This window comes from Bos indicus x Bos taurus, chromosome 16 (genome assembly GCF_003369695.1).
Source record: "Bos indicus x Bos taurus breed Angus x Brahman F1 hybrid chromosome 16, Bos_hybrid_MaternalHap_v2.0, whole genome shotgun sequence".
Lineage (NCBI taxonomy): Eukaryota > Metazoa > Chordata > Mammalia > Artiodactyla > Bovidae > Bos > Bos indicus x Bos taurus.
The window spans coordinates 27,472,548-27,488,573 of record NC_040091.1 but is presented as its reverse complement, the minus strand read 5'-3'; the positions used below and the strand labels follow the sequence as shown (position 1 = coordinate 27,488,573).

The following is a 16,026-nucleotide window of genomic DNA, read 5'->3' as shown; positions in this document are numbered from 1 at the left end:
TGGGGTTGCACAGAGTTGGACACGACTGAAGAGACTTAGGAGCAGCAGCAGCATAACCATTTTTAATATGTAATGAGATCTGAGGATGCCTTACAAATAACTGAGAGAAGAGAAGTGAAGGGCAAAGGAGAAAGGGAATGATATACCCAAATGAATGCAGAGTTCTAGAGAAAAGCAAAGAGAGATAAGAAAGGCTTTTTATGTGAATAATGCAAAGGAATAAAGGAAAACAATAGAAAGGGAAAGATTAGAGATCTTTTCAAGAAAACTGGAGATACAAAGGGAATATTTCATGCAAAGATGGGCACAATAAAGGACAGAAATGGTATGGACCTAACAGAAACAGAAGAGATTAAGAAGAGGTGGCAAGAATACACAGAACAACTATACAAAAAAGATCTTTATGACCCAGATAACCATGATGGTGTGATCACTCACCTAGAGCCAGATATCCCAGAATGCGAAGTCAAGTAGCCTTAGGAATCACTACTATGAACAAAGCTAGTGGAGGTGATGGAATTCCAGTTGAGCTATTTCAAATCCTAAAAGCTGATGCTGTGAAAGTGCCGCATTTAATATGTCACCAAATTTGAAAAACTCAGTAGTGGCCACAGGACTGGAAAAGATCAGTTTTCATTTCAATCCAAAAGAAAGAGAATACCAAAGAATGGTGAAACTACCATACAACTGTGCTAATTTCATATGCTAGCAAGATTGTGCTCAAAATCCTTCAAGCTAGGCTTCAGCAGTACATGAACTGAGAACTTTCAGATGTTCAAGCTGGATTTAGAAAAGTCAGAGGAATAAGAGATCAAATTGCCAACACCCATTCAATCATAGAGAAAGCAAGAGAATTCCCCCAAAACATCTACTTTTGCTCCACTGACTATGCCAAAGCTTTTGACTGTGTGGATCACAACAAACTGTGGAAAATTCTTCAAGAGATGGGAATACCAAATCACCTTACCTGCCTCTAGAGAAAACTGTATGCAGGTCAAGAAGCAACAGTTAGAACTGGACATGAAACAACAGACTGGTTCCAAATTAGGAAAGGAGTATGTCAAGAATGTATATTGTCACCTGCTTATTTAACTTATATGTAGGGTGTATCATGTGAAATGTTGAGCTGGATGAATCATAAGCTTGAATCAAGATTTCTGGGAGAAATATCAACAACCTCAGACATGCAGATGATACCAATTTAATGGCAGAAAGAGAAGAGGAACTAAAGAGCCTCTTGATGAGGTGGAAGAGGAAAGTGAAAAAGCTGGCTTAAATTCAACATTCAAAAAACAAAGATCATGGCATCCAGTAACATACTTCATAGCAAACAGAAGGGGAAAAAGTGGAAACAGTGACAGACTTTATTTTCTTGGGCTCCAAAATCACTGCAGACAGTGACTGCAGTCATGAAATTAAAAGATGCTTGCTCCTTGGAAGAAAAGCTATGGCAAACTTAGCGTATTAAAAAGCAGAGATCACTTTGCCAACAGAGGTCCATATAGTCAAAGCTATGGTTTTTCCAGTAGTCATGTATGGATGCGATGGCTGGACCATAAAGAAAGCTGAACACAGAAGAACTAATGCTTTTGAATTGTGGTGTTGGAGAAGGAACTCTTGAAAGTTCCTTGGACTGCAAGGAGATCGAACCAGTTAATCCTAAAGGAAATTAACCCTGAATATTCATTGGAAGGATGATGATGATGCTCCAATACTTTGACCACCTGATGCGAAGAGTGACTCATTTGAAGACTCTGATGCTGGGAAACATTGAGGGCAGGAAGAGAAGAGGGTGACAGAGGATGAGATGGTTTGATGGCATCACTGACTCAAGGGACATGAGTTTGAGCAAACTCCAGGAGATGGTGAAGGACAGGGAAGCCTGGTGTGCTGTATTCCACAGGATTGCACAGTGGACATCAACTTAGTGACTGAACAATAATAAGCAATCTATTTTCTTGTAAGAGCATCAGATGTGCTTTGAAGTTAAAAAAACAAACAAAAAATGTTGGGTGTCCTGGACGAGTTCTTAAGCTAATCAAGGGTATAGGTGGATTCACAATTCCTTACACTAAGACTGTTTTCTTTTCACATGGCTTCAGTTCCATTCTTACAACATCCATGGTCAGTGGTGATATTGTTTTTATAGCTATTCTTGTAGTAGTGAAAGTGAAGTTGACTTTATTATGAACTAGCTGCTAAAAACAATGCTGAAGCGAGTTTTGTGATTAAAAACTTTTAAGTAATGAAATACATTTTGTTTTCCTGAGATGCAAAATATCTGAAGATCTGGGTTATATCCTGGAGAAACCAAGCAATAGTGACGTCTAGAATTCTGTTGTAAATATGACAACAGGGAATGTTAATTAAAATCTATAGTAATATTGTTGCTGCATCGAAAAATCATTATGGTTGAAGTTAGACTCTAAACAACTCTTGGTTATAATGTGTTTCTATCAGAGACTTTGAAAACAGACTATGTCTTTGTCCAACATGCCATGTTTCCAAAGAATCCTAAGGCATCTATGCTTCTAAAGCAATGACATCAAACTAAAAAAGGAGAGCTATTATCCAAATTACCTGTCTTAAGTATTTTTTGACTCACTACAATAGTCCCAGAAATGAACCAGGTAGATACTGGGAGTTTGGGATTCAAAACTTAGTGAATCACATAAAAATTACCCCTTAAAAGCATATGTTGGGCTGAGGATTTCCTCAACAATAGCTGTTTTCATCATGTGACATATTTCTGGGATTATATTTTTTATATCTCCTCAATTTGGGGGGTACACTTATATGGATACTTGTCATCATGTTTGATCTCTGTTCTTCAACGTTAAATTTCACTTTCATTAATGAATAGTCCTTCCTAAGTATTTGAAGACTCTGGTAGAGGTCAGCTACTTGCTGCAAACTATTGATGGGATGATGTCACCTCCTTTTTCTGAGCTGTGATGTAGGAACGCAGTATTTACTTGGTGGACAGTTCATTTGAGTCAAGCCTGGAAATAAATGGGGTGACAGATTTTCCAACCCGCCTGCTTGTGTTCTGTTTCTCCAATATGAATTTGGAAAGTGATCAAAAAGCATTAGGAATAAAGGCTATGGAATAAGATGAGCAAGCTATTCTAAGAACATTCACCTTCATGTAAGAAGGGCTCAAAAAGATGAGCTAATATTTTAAATTGACTTATCGAGTAAGCTAATAGTAAACGTTTTTCAAACATGCAATCTGACAACAGAATAAAAAGGAGCTTATTATTTAGTAAATAAGTTCTGTTATTCATTCATCCATTCATTATGCTAAGGTCCTTTCTTTAGATATATTAGGAAAAAATCTCATAGAAGGTTAAAACAGTGACAATTCATTGCAATGAGTCAATATACTAAAAGTTGTATGATGTGTACCTACCATGCACCACTGACTTTTGCTTTATATGCTTTCTTATTCAATCCTCTCAGTAGCATTGTAGGTATGTATTATAATTGTTTGATAATACACTGAGGTTTGGTTTGATTAAAATGGATTGTTGAAGACTATACAGTCTTAATATTAGAACTCAGCACTATCTGATTCCAAATTACAGACTTTTTTTGTTATAATTGCTATTTAAGATGTAACAAGAGCTCGTTTACATATATAAGTATTTGGGGAATATCTTGAAAGTTTATTACTTTGTGCATACACCATATACAGTCAGCCCTCCTTGTCTGTGGGTTCCACATCCATAGATTCAACCATCTGAGGAATATTTTTAATTCCAGAAAGTTCCAAAAAGCAAAACTTGAATTTGCCACATGCTGACAACTATTTACACTGTATTAGGTATTATAAATACTCTAGAGATAATTTAAAGTATAGACATCCTGGAATGTGAACTCAAGTGGGCCTTAGGAACATGACTATGAACAAAGCTAGTAGAGGTGATGGACTTCCAGTTGAGCCATTTCAAATCCTGAAAGATGATGCTGTGAAAGTGCTACACCCAACATGCCAGCAAATCTGGAAAACTCAGCAGTGGCCACAGGACTGGAAAAGGTCAGTTTTCATTCCAATACCCAAAAAAGGCAATGCCAAAGAATGCTCAAACTACCACACAATTGCACTCATCTCACACTCTAGTAAAGTAATGCTTAAAATTCTCCAAGCCACACTTCAGCAATAAGTGAACCATGAACTTCCAGATGTTCAAGATGAATTTAGAAAAGGCAGAGGAACCAGAGATCAAACTGCCAACATGCACTGGATCATTGAAAAGCAAGCGAGTTCCAGAAAAACATCTACTTCTGCTTTATTGACTATGCCAAAGCCTTTGACTGTGTGGATCAAAATAAACTGTGGAAAATTCTGAAGAGATGGGAATACCAGACCACCTGACCTGACTCTTGAGAAATCTGTATGCAAGTTAGGAAGCAACAGTTAGAACTGGATATGGAACAACAGACTGGTTCCAAATAGGAAAAGGAGTACATCAAGGCTGTATATTGTCACCCTACTTATTTAACTTATATGCAAAGTACATCATGAGAAATGCAGGGCTGGAGGAAGCACAAGCTGGAATCAAGATTGCCAGGAGAAATATCAATAACCTCAGATATGCAGATGACACCACCCTGTTGGCAGACAGTGAAGAAGAACTAAAAAGCCTCTTGATGAAAGTGAAGAGGAGAATTAAAAACTTGGCTTAAAGCTCAATATTCAGAAAACTAAGATCATGGTATCCAGTCTCATCACTTCATGGGAAATAGACAGGGAAACAGTGGAAACAGTGGCTGACTTTATTTTTCTGGGCTCCAAAATCACTGCAGATGGTGACTGTAGCCATGAAATTAAAAGACGCTTACTCCTTGGAAGGAAAGTTATGACCAACCTAAACAGCATATTAAAAAGCAGAGACATTACTTTGCCAACAAAGGTCCGTCTAGTCAAGGCTATGGTTTTTCCAGTGATCATGTATGGATGTGAGAGTTGGACTATAAAGAAAGCTGAGCACCGAAGAATTGATGCTTTTGAATTGGTGTTGGAGAAGACTCTTGAGAGTCCCTTGGACTGCAAGGAGATCCAACCAGTCCATCCTAAAGGAGATCAGTCCTGGGTGTTCATTGGAAGGACTGATGTTGAAGCTGAAACTCCAATACTTTGGACACCTGATGCAAAGAGCTGACTCATTTGAAAAGACCCTGATTCTGGGAAAGATTGAGGGCAGGAGGAGAAGGGGATGACAGAGGATGAGATGGTTGGATGGCATCACCGACTCAATGCACATGGGTTTGGGTGGACTCTGGGAGCTGGTGATGCAAAGGGAGGCCTGGTGTGCTGCGGTTCATGGGGTCACAAAGAGTCAAACACGACTGAGTGACTGAACTGAACTGAAAGGATGTGTGTAGTTAAAGTTGCTCAGTCATGTCCAACTCTTTGTGACCCCATGGACTTACAAAGTCCATGGAATTCTCCATGCCAGAATATTGGAGTAGGTAGCCTTTCCCTTCTCCAGGGGATCTTCCCAACCCAGGTATCAAACCCAGGTCTTGCACATTGCACGTGGATTCTTTATCAGCTGAGCCACAAGAGAAGTCCAATAATACTGGAGTGGGTAGCCTATCCCTTCTCCAGCGGATCTTCCCGACCCAGGAATCAAACCGGGGCCTCCTGCATTGCAGGTGGATTCTTTACCAACTGAGTTATCAGGGAGGTTATATACAAATACTATATCATTTTACATAATGAACTTGAGCTTCTATGGATTTTGGTAACTGTGGAGGTGAGAAGTGTGAAAGGTCATTCTGCAACCATATCTACTTGGCAATGGATGACACCTTGTAAAGATGACTTGAGATCCAGGTCCAGATGATTTACCTTGCCACATGCCTTTATAAGTTTTCTTTGTTATTCCTAAATGCAATATGTACTAAATGTCAGAACTTAGAACACATAATTAATATGCAAATATGTTCAGTCTTGGAGTAGAGACTCATTTCTGAAGAAATGTTAAAAATAATGTTCAACACTTTAAGGACTGAATGTTCTCTCCTTTTTAAATGCAACCCTCCAGCTCTCACACTGTCATCTATTCTCTGACACAAAACACCCTGATTCCCACATGACATACTCAGAGCCTGGCCTGTACAGACTCAGTGACTCTATTTAAGCCACACTTTTAAAGCTTCTCCCAAGAGATTCAGTTCAAAGAGAGCAGAGCAGTCTGCATAAGCTACCACATAGCCTATCTGAGTGACAGGCATGTTTAATCTGTTTCCTTCAAATATCTGTGGTGCTTTGTCTCTTACTGATGGCACTGCCTATAAAACTCTAAGGTTGTTAAGTCCCTTGATTTGGCTCCATCCACAGCTGGGCCACCTCTAAGGCAAAAAAAAGCAATGTACTGCTATTATGCCAAAATGTTAAGTTCACCTCTTTGCAAGATATTCATTTTGGCCAAGGCAATGGCCCCAGAGAATCAGACTAGGATTCAAACTATTTAGTCTGGAATTTATAGCTCCTCATAATCTGTTCAACTCTACATTGTGCTATTCACACCAAGAATCCTCTGCTCCACATGACTTAATGTTATCCCTTTCTGCTCATATTTTCTTATTCTTGCCTCTATACTCATGCTGCTCCTATTTCTTGAGTCAGTGTCCGTTTGATCAGGTGATCCAAAGATTATTTCTAACATAACACTTATATTCCCTGGCAATTATTCCACTGATCTATACTCACCATGCCCCTATTCAGAATGTTGACCTGGTAGTTCTACTGAGAGGGCTAAATAAAAAGACAAGTACAAAAGCATGTAAAGCTGGCAACTTCAATTCGGATATCTCTGTCCTCTAAATTTTAGAAATTTTCTTCACTCTATGTGTATTTAATCCTATAATGCTCTCTACTTACGTTAGAACTTTTTATACCCATGATTGGCGCCTGACCAAAAGAAAAAAAATTCCATACTAAAATCACTATTAACAAAATAAAAAACAAACAACACATTAGTATGTGTATTGTTGATGTATGGCAAATGATTAGGTCTATATTTTTAAATGGTTTTTGTAATTCAATAGGAAAAAAGAAAACTTCATCAGAAAAATGCAGATAGGACATCAAAAGATCAAAACTGAGAAATAAAAAGGCTAATAAGCATGAGAAAAATATTCAATATTATAATCAATAACATAAATAAAATTAACTCTAGTTAATTCCAGGTCTCAGTTATCAATAGGCTATAACTAGCAAAAAATAGGACACACTTAAAAAGGCCATCTTTAAGAGAACAGAAGTTAGTATAACCTTGTCTGTAGAGAATTCTGCAATGCATATAAATAGCTTTAAAAAGTCTATAGTGTTGATTTAATGTTATTCCTAAGGAAAAATTAAAACAGTACATATGTTTTTATCTTGAAATACTTCTATTCCTAAATCTTTGTATAAAGCAACTACTAGAAGCAACTATTAATAAAATAATAGTTCCCACAGAGTACAGGTTAGGGATATAAAGCACTTGGGTTAAATCTAACCAAAAAAAAAAAAAAAAAAACTTGCACAAGATTTTCAAGGAAACAAAAATATAAAAGACATTAAAGAAGAGTTATATAGCAGAATGTTGGTAGCAAGACTCATTATCATAAAATATTAACTCCCCTGTCCCCCTCCCTGCCAGCTACCTATATATCTAGGCAATTTCAATCAACCTCCAAGTAGGATTTGATTCTAAAATGTATATGGAAATGGAAGTGCCTGAGAATAAGCAAGACACTCTTAGAAAAGGAAGTGACTCCTCCAGTATGAGACTGGCACAGGAATAGGCCAATAGGCAATAGAACAGAGTCTGGAAACAGAAGACATATGTTGAAACACATGATTAAATGACAAAGAGCTGCCACCTCAGATGAGCAGGAAAAGGATATAAATAAATAGTGTTTGGGCAATGGTTACTGGTATAGAAATAAATAAAAATAGATCCTACTGTCAGGGGAGTGTGTAATTTTCTTGGTTCTGTCTGGCCGCAACAAAAATTTGAAGCGCTGGCCGGACCAGCGTTATAGCTCAGTTTTATTGGCAAGCAAAGAAAAATACATCCTCCAGGCGTGAAGGCGGGCCAACCCAAAAGACTGAAGAGAAGCCCCCAACTCAATTTTATCTCCTCTTTTTATGTTTTTTTTTCTCCTCCCCTTGAGCCTGCCCCATTAAATTGGGCTAGCCAGGAGGGCTGTTTGTTTTACCTGAGGTTCTCACTCCAGTCTTCGGACCTTCCTTTGTTCTATTTCCGCCGGCTTTTCCCTTCTTTGTCTTTTAGCCACCGCCATTTTGGACTCCTTTTTCCTATTCTAGCTACCTAACACTACCATGCACCATACACCAAAAAATATTTCTAGATAAATTTTAAGAGAATATTAAAAGTTTTATAAAAAAATATAGGAGGATAGCTTTATGACTCCAGGATGGTAGATAATTTCACACACCAATATAAATGAAAGGAATGATAAATTCTATTATATTGAAATTATGAATTACTGATAATCAATATACATTATCCAAGGAATAAAAATAACATGCTTTCCAGTAGAAGGATTACATATATATATATATATACATACACACATACACACACACACATATATAACATAGATTACATAGAATATATATGTAACTTCTAAAAAACAATATACAGGTTAATAGGCAAAAGACATGGAAGATTAAATATGAATCTCCAATTTTTAAAAATGCACAAGCAACTAAAAAGGAAATAAAAATTAAAACCACAGTAAAATGCCATTTCAAACCTATCCAGTTGGCAAAGACATTAAGTGCTGGTGAAAGTTGGTGAGGCTATGGAGCAATAAAAGATTACGGAATTGTTAAAGACTGTTTAAACTGGTATAAGCACTTTGGAAAACAATTACACGTTATTCAGTACAGTTGAAAATAAAGAACTCAGAGATTTCACTCCTTAGTAATAAATAAGTAGAAGGGACATATACAAGAATGTATAAAACAAAAACTGAAAACAGCCAAAATGTCCATCAAAAGTAGACTGTGTTATTAATGCTTCATCAAGAAGGAATATATATATGTACATATATATATTATATATATACAGGAGATATTTAAGACCTTTTAAGTCTGGGTGACATTTCACTGGGTATTTACTTAATTATACTTCAAAGCATGCTGTGCTGTGCTTAGTCACTCATTTGTGTCCAACTCGTTGCAACGCAGTAGACTGTAAACCGACAGGATCCTCTCTGTTCATGGAATTCTCCAGGCAATAATACTGGAATGGGTAGTCATTCCCTTCTCCAGAGGATCTTTCCAACCCAGGAAACAAAACTGGGTCTCCTGCATTGTAGGCAGATTCTTTACTGTCTGAGCCACCAGGGAAGCCCCAAAATCTACCTAACATACTTTTTAAAGAGTATATAAAGTACATATTATACCATGCTAGCTCATAAAAAAAGGCTACTATTGCCACATAGGGTATGTGTTTACCATGTAAAATTTAATCCTAAGAAAATAATGCTGTGGGTAAGGGTGATAATTATTCATGGCATGAAAAGATTTCTTAATTAAAGTCTCTAGGATTCTTTCAATGTTTTCATATTTGGTCTCTGTTATTTTAAAGTTAATAACACAAGCAAAAAAAGTGCTCTAGAAAAAGCAAAGAGAGAGGAATATAGTAATGGGAGTAGAAGAAAGTAGTTGCTACTTTAGACAGGGTGGTCTTTCCTAATTACTTTCATGTAAAATAGTTCACTTCAGTTCAGTCTCTCAGTCGTGCCCAACTCTTTGCGACCCCAAGGACTAGAGCACACCAGGCTTTCCTGTCCTTCACCAACTCCCAGAGCTTATTCAAACTCATGGCCATTGAGTCGATGATGTCATCCATCCATCTCATCTTTTGCCATTCCCTTCTCCTCCGACCTTCAATCTTTCCCAGCATCAGAATCTTTTCCAATGAATCAGTTCTTTCCATCAGGTAGCCAAAGTATTGGAGTTTCAGTTTCAACATCAGTCCTTCCAATGAATATGCAGGGCTGATTTCCTTCAGGATGGACTGGCTGGATCTCCTTTCAGTTCAAGGGACTCTTAAGAGTCTTCTCTAGCACCACAGTTCAAAAGCATCAATTCTTCAGCACTCAGCTTTCTTTATAGTCAAACTCTCAATCCACACATGACTGCTGGACAAACCACAGCTTTGACTAGACAGACCTTTGTTGGCAAAGTAATGTCTCTGCTTTTTAATATGCTGTCTAGGTTGGTCACAACTTTTCTTCCAAGGAGCAAGCATCTTTTAATTTCATGGCTGCAGCCACCATCTGCAGTGATTTTGGAGCCCCCCAAAATAAAGTCTCTCACTGTTTCCATTGTTTCTTCATCTATTTGCCATAAAGTTATGGGACCAGATGGCATGATCTTAGTTTTCTGAATGCTGAGTTTTAAGCCAAATTTTTCACTCTCCTCTTTCACTTTCATCAAGAGGCTCTTCAGTTCCTCTTCACTTTCAGGCATAAGGGTGGTATCATCTGTGTATCTGAGGTTATTGATATTTCTCCCGGCAATCCTGATTCCAGCTTGTGTTTCATCCAGCCTGGCATTTTGTATGATGTACTCTGCATATAAGTTAAATAAGCAGGGTGACAATATACAGCCTTGATGTACTCTTTTCCGTATTTGGAACCAGTCTGTTGTTCCATGTCCAGTTCTAACTATTGCTTCTTGACCTGCATACAGATTTCTCAGGGGGCAGGTAAGGTGGTCTCTTCTTTCCATCTCTTTAAGAATTTTCCACAGTTTGTTGTGGTCCACACAGTAAATGGTTTTGGCATAGTCAATGAAACAAAAGTAGATGTTTTTCTGGAACCATCTTGCTTTTTTGATGATCCAATGCATGTTGGCAATTTGATCTCTGGTTCCTCTGCCTTTTGTAAATCCAGCTTGAACATCTGTAAGTTCACAGTTCACATACTGCTTAAGTCTGGCTTGGAGAATTTTGAGCATTACTTTACTAGTGTGTGAGATGACTGGAATTGTGCAATAGTTTGAGTATTCTTTGGCATTGCCTTTCTTTGGGATTGGAATGAAAACTAACCTTTTCCAGTCCTGTGGCCACTGCCAAGTTTTCCAAATTTGCTGGCACATTGAGTGCCACACTTTCACAGCATCATCTTTTAGGATATGAAATAGCTCAACTGGAATTCCATCACCTCCACTAGCTACTTCACATTCCAGGATGTCTGGCTCTAGCTGAGTGATCACACCATTGTGATTATCTGGGTCGTGAAGATCTTTTTTTGTATAGTTCTTCTGTGTATTGTTGCTACCTCTTCTTAATATCTTCTACTTCTGTTAGGTCCATACCATTTCTGTCATTTATTGTGCCCATCTTTGCATGAAATGTTCCCTTGGTATCTCTAATTTTCTTGAAGAGATCTCTAGTCTTTCCCATTCTATTGTTTTCCTCTATTTCTTTGCACTGATGGTTGAAGGCTTTCTTATTTCTCCTTGCTATTCTTTGGAACTCTGCATTCAAATGGGTATATCTTTCGTTTTCTCCTTTGCCTTTAGCGTCTCTTCTTTTCTCAGCTATTTGTAACGCCTCCTCAGTCAAACATTTCATATTTTGTTTATGTCATTTTCAAGTTAATAACACAAGCAAAAAAAGTGCTCTGAAGAAAAGCAGAGCGAGAGGAATACAGTAATGGGAGAAGAAGAGGGTAGCTGCTACTTTAGACAGGGTGGCCTTCGCTAACTACTTTCGTGTAAAGTAGTATACATACATAAAATAGTTATTTGTTCTGCATTCCCTTATCTTCCTTTATTTTTTTTTCACAGTACTCATCACTTCATTATCTGTTTCCTTCAGTAGAACAGAAGTTTCAAAAGGTCAGGGAATTTCTTCTTCTTACTGCTATTTTTCAGTGCCTAGTTCAATGCCTGGTATATTATAAGTACTCAGTAATGCATGAACAAATGAAACAAATGTCATTATAGCTTTCTACAGTGTGAGCAGATGTGTGTGTGTGACTGTGTGTTTCAGTTTCAATCATAAATCACAATTTTAATTCCAAAAGTTATTTTTCATTTTACATTTAATATCTATGCTTATACTTTTCAAAGACTATTTTACCTCATTGTCTTGTGTTTTTACTTCTGACTTTGGAACAGAATAAGCATATAAGTTTGAATTATCAAATTCTTCATAATCACTTGTCATCTTTCCAGTGAAAGCAAACATGTCCTTATGTATTCTAGGTTAAGAAATGATAAGAAAAATAAAGTCTTTAAAAAATCTTATACCTCATTAATATGCAGACTATATCAATAACTAGACATTCCCACATAGAAGATACATAAGATGGCCAGTGAAGAGATGCTCAGCATCACTAATTATCAGGAAAATACAAATCAGGACCATAGTGAGATATCACTTCACATAAATTAGGATGGGTACTATTTTTCTTTTTTTTAAATATAATACCCACCCTAATTTGTGTGAAATGATATCTCACTGTGGTCCTGAACAACCCAAAAATGAAATTTAAAAAACAATTCCATTTACAATAGCATCAAAAGGATAAAATCCTCAACAATGTTTTTTTAAAAAAAATATAAAATTCATATTGTTGAAAGAAATTAAAAGTGAAAGTGAAAGTGAAGTCACTCAGTCGTGTCTGACTCTTTGCGACTCCATGGACAGTAGCCTACCAGGCTCCGCGGTCCATGGGATTTTTCAGGCAAGAATACTGGAGTGGGCTGCCATTTCCTTCTCCAGGGGATCTTCCCAACCCAGGGACTGAACCCGGGTCTCCTGCATTGCAGACAGACGCTTTACTGTCTGAGCCACTAGGGAAGCCAAATTCATATTGTTGAAAGAAATTAAAAGATACCTATATAAGTGGAAAGGCTTCCCTGTTAGCTCAGATGGTAAAGAATCTGTCTGCAGTGCAAGAGACCCAGATTCAATCCTTGGGTTGGGAAGATCCCCTGAAGAAGGGAATGGCAACCCACTCCACTATTCTTGCCTCAAGAATCCCATGGACAGAGGAGCCTGGCGGGCTACAGTCCATGGGGTTGTAAAGAGTCAGACACAACTGACTTTCACATAAGTGGGAAGATATTTCATGTACATAGATTGGAAAACTTTAAAGATAAAATGCTCCTCATATTTATCTACCTATCAAATGCAATCCCTATCAAAATTCCAGCTGACTTTTCTTTTTTTGCAGAAATTTGCAAACTTATTCTTTAATACTATGGAAACTCAAGGGACACAGAATAGCCAAAGTAATGTTATTTGACTAAAATGATGTTGCTAAAATTAGAGAGTTTGGACATAAAGTATTCCAAAATTTCAGTTCAGATTCCATGTTCACAAATTAGAGTAGATATATCTAGTTGTGAAACATAAGAAAAATGTTTTTTTTAAATAGTAGTATTCAAATAGAAGGTGCAAATATTCTGTATTCAATAGAAATTACTTGAAATTGACTCAAATTCCAACTGAACATTGAGGCTCCTTCCAGAATCATTCTCAATTATCTTTATGGGGAACACATGTACACCCATGGCAGATTCAAGTCAATGTACGGCAAAACCAATACAATATTGTAAAGGAAAATAAATAAATTAATTAATAAAAAAAAAAGAGCTGGCTCTGAACTTTGAAAATACAGTGTACTAGGCATAGGATTAACAGATTTCACAAATAAAAATACAGGACACTGGTTAAAATTTTAATTTCAGATAAACAATAATTGGTAGTATAGATAATAATTGGGACACGCTTTTATTAAAAATTATACTCAAGACAGTAATCTGTAGAAGATTTATGTAGCAAAAACAGAACTATGTTCAGCAACACGGAACTGAACATTATTTTTCATACAAAGTTAAAAGTACATTGTATTTCCTTCCTGGCCACTTTGCTCAGTCCCCATCTCTTCAAGAGAGACAAAATTCATCTAAATTATTCCATCTGATTGATGACTGTCATTTGTAACTTTACTACTATTACTTCTATTTGTTAACTTTTCTACTATCAGGTATTCCTTCAGAAAAAGTGTATGGATTCATTACATATTCTAATATATTGTCTATAGATTATAAGAAAAAATCAAGCATGTATCTGCTGATACTTTTTAAGTTGATCTGTCTTTATATTTAGAAATGTCTTTTAATAGTAGGCTTCCCTGGTGGCTCAGATGGTAAAGAATCTGCCTGCAATGCAGGAGACCCATGTTCAATCCCTGGGTCGGGAAGATCCCCTGGAGAAGGAAATGGCAACCCATTCCAGTATTCTTACCTGGAGAATTCCATGGAAAGAGGAGCCTGGTAGGCTACAGTACATGGGGTCGCAAAGAGTCAGATATGATTGAGTGACCAGCACTTACTGTTTATCTGAATTTCAAATTTTACTGAGTATCCTACAACTTACATGGCAACTTGACTTATGCAGAATCTTGGGGAAATTTTCTCATGTTTTTATAAATAATGTTAAATAAAACAATGGGAGATAATAAGTTCAGATAATTGTAAAAACTGAGCACAAACAATTTTCTACAAGAGAATTTTAAAATTCCAGCTGACATTATTGTAAGTGGCAACATATTACAACACTATGATTACAAATTCCTTTTATAATTAAAAAAGTATGATTTACTTGATGAGATTTTCATTCTTTTTTTCCACTGAAGCTGGCATTCTAGCAGAATTATTAAATAATTCTAAAAGTAGTGTGACTGCAGTGTTCATTAGTTGACGGATGAGTTCCTGAAACATATAGTCAACCAGCATCAAGAATCTAAAAATTACTTCTAATAAGCGTCGATAGGTAGGCAGCTTAAAATGTGTTGTATCTTCAGAAAGGTTTGATTCAAAATATTCTTTAATATCTTTCTTTTCTGCCACCTACAATTCAACAAACAATTGAGAGACAAGTGATGATTTCCTATAACAATATGCATGATTTCTAACTTACAGTATTTTCATTAGTCTGAATAACACTGAACTAAATATTATCAACAACTTTCATTAAAACTTCACTTTCTGCTTACACTGCATTTAAATGTCAGAGAAAAAGAAAACATCTCATGTGTTATGAAATCCATGAAGTTTGGTGTCTCACTGATAAGCAGATATGTCTATGGAACTCAAACAGGAAGTATATACAAATGAATATCAACATGTTCCTAGATAGAGGGGCCCTCCTCAAATACGCTGAGCTACCAGTAGAAGACAGTCAAATCTGAATACAAGACGTCCTAAGACCCAGTCCAACGCTGCCGCCCCTATGCTAGGCTACAGCAACAAGACTTAAAAAAATGCCTACAAGCAATTACGTATTACATACATGCTAATAAATAATACAGAATTAAGAAAAACTCTGAATTCATCAAATCTAACCTTAGAGTTTTATTCAGATAATTATATCTAAAGACAACTGACTTAGTAGTTTATTAAAGAATGGCATGTTTGATCAAAAATACAGGGTGGCATCAGTACTACGAATACCACCAAACATTTCTAAATTACGCTACTAAAAATAATTCTAAAGTTATTCCAAATGGTTCCTTTTAGACAGATTTCTTTTTATGACTGATGAACCTTTAAAATTCTAAAAATACTTGAAATTTTTGTGCTTTTATTGGTCATTCATGCTTTCTATATTTTTGCTAGACTGGTATTTAACTTCTTGGTAAGTTTTCAACTTGTACCCTAATTTTTAAAACCATAATTGCATTAGCTTTTTATATTGCCTCTCTTTATGTTCCACTTTAGTATTTTTTTCTTTTAAAAAATTAATTCAGTTCAGTTTAGTCACTCAGTCATGTCCAGTTGTGTGCGACCCCATGGATTGCAGCACACCAGGCCTCCCTGCCCATTACCAACTCCCGCAGTCTACTCAAACTCATGCCATTGAGTCGGTGATGCCATCTAACCATCTCATCCTCTGCCATCCCCTTCTCCTCCTGCCTTCAATCTTTCCCAACATCAGAATCTTTTCCAGTGAGTCAGTTCTTCCAATCAGGTGG

General features: G+C 36.8%; 1 protein-coding gene across 1 annotated transcript in view; it reads right to left on the bottom strand.

Moving 5' to 3' along the window:
• Positions 1-16,026, bottom strand: part of DNAH14 (dynein axonemal heavy chain 14) — a 376,162-nt gene that overhangs the window by 284,568 nt on the left and 75,568 nt on the right. Inside the window, exons 10-11 of the mRNA XM_027564099.1 lie at positions 14,655-14,902; positions 12,123-12,243 (exon numbers count right to left, since the gene is read on the bottom strand). Coding sequence (XP_027419900.1) covers positions 12,123-12,243; positions 14,655-14,902 — 369 coding nt within the window. The remainder of the gene's footprint in view (positions 1-12,122; positions 12,244-14,654; positions 14,903-16,026) is intronic.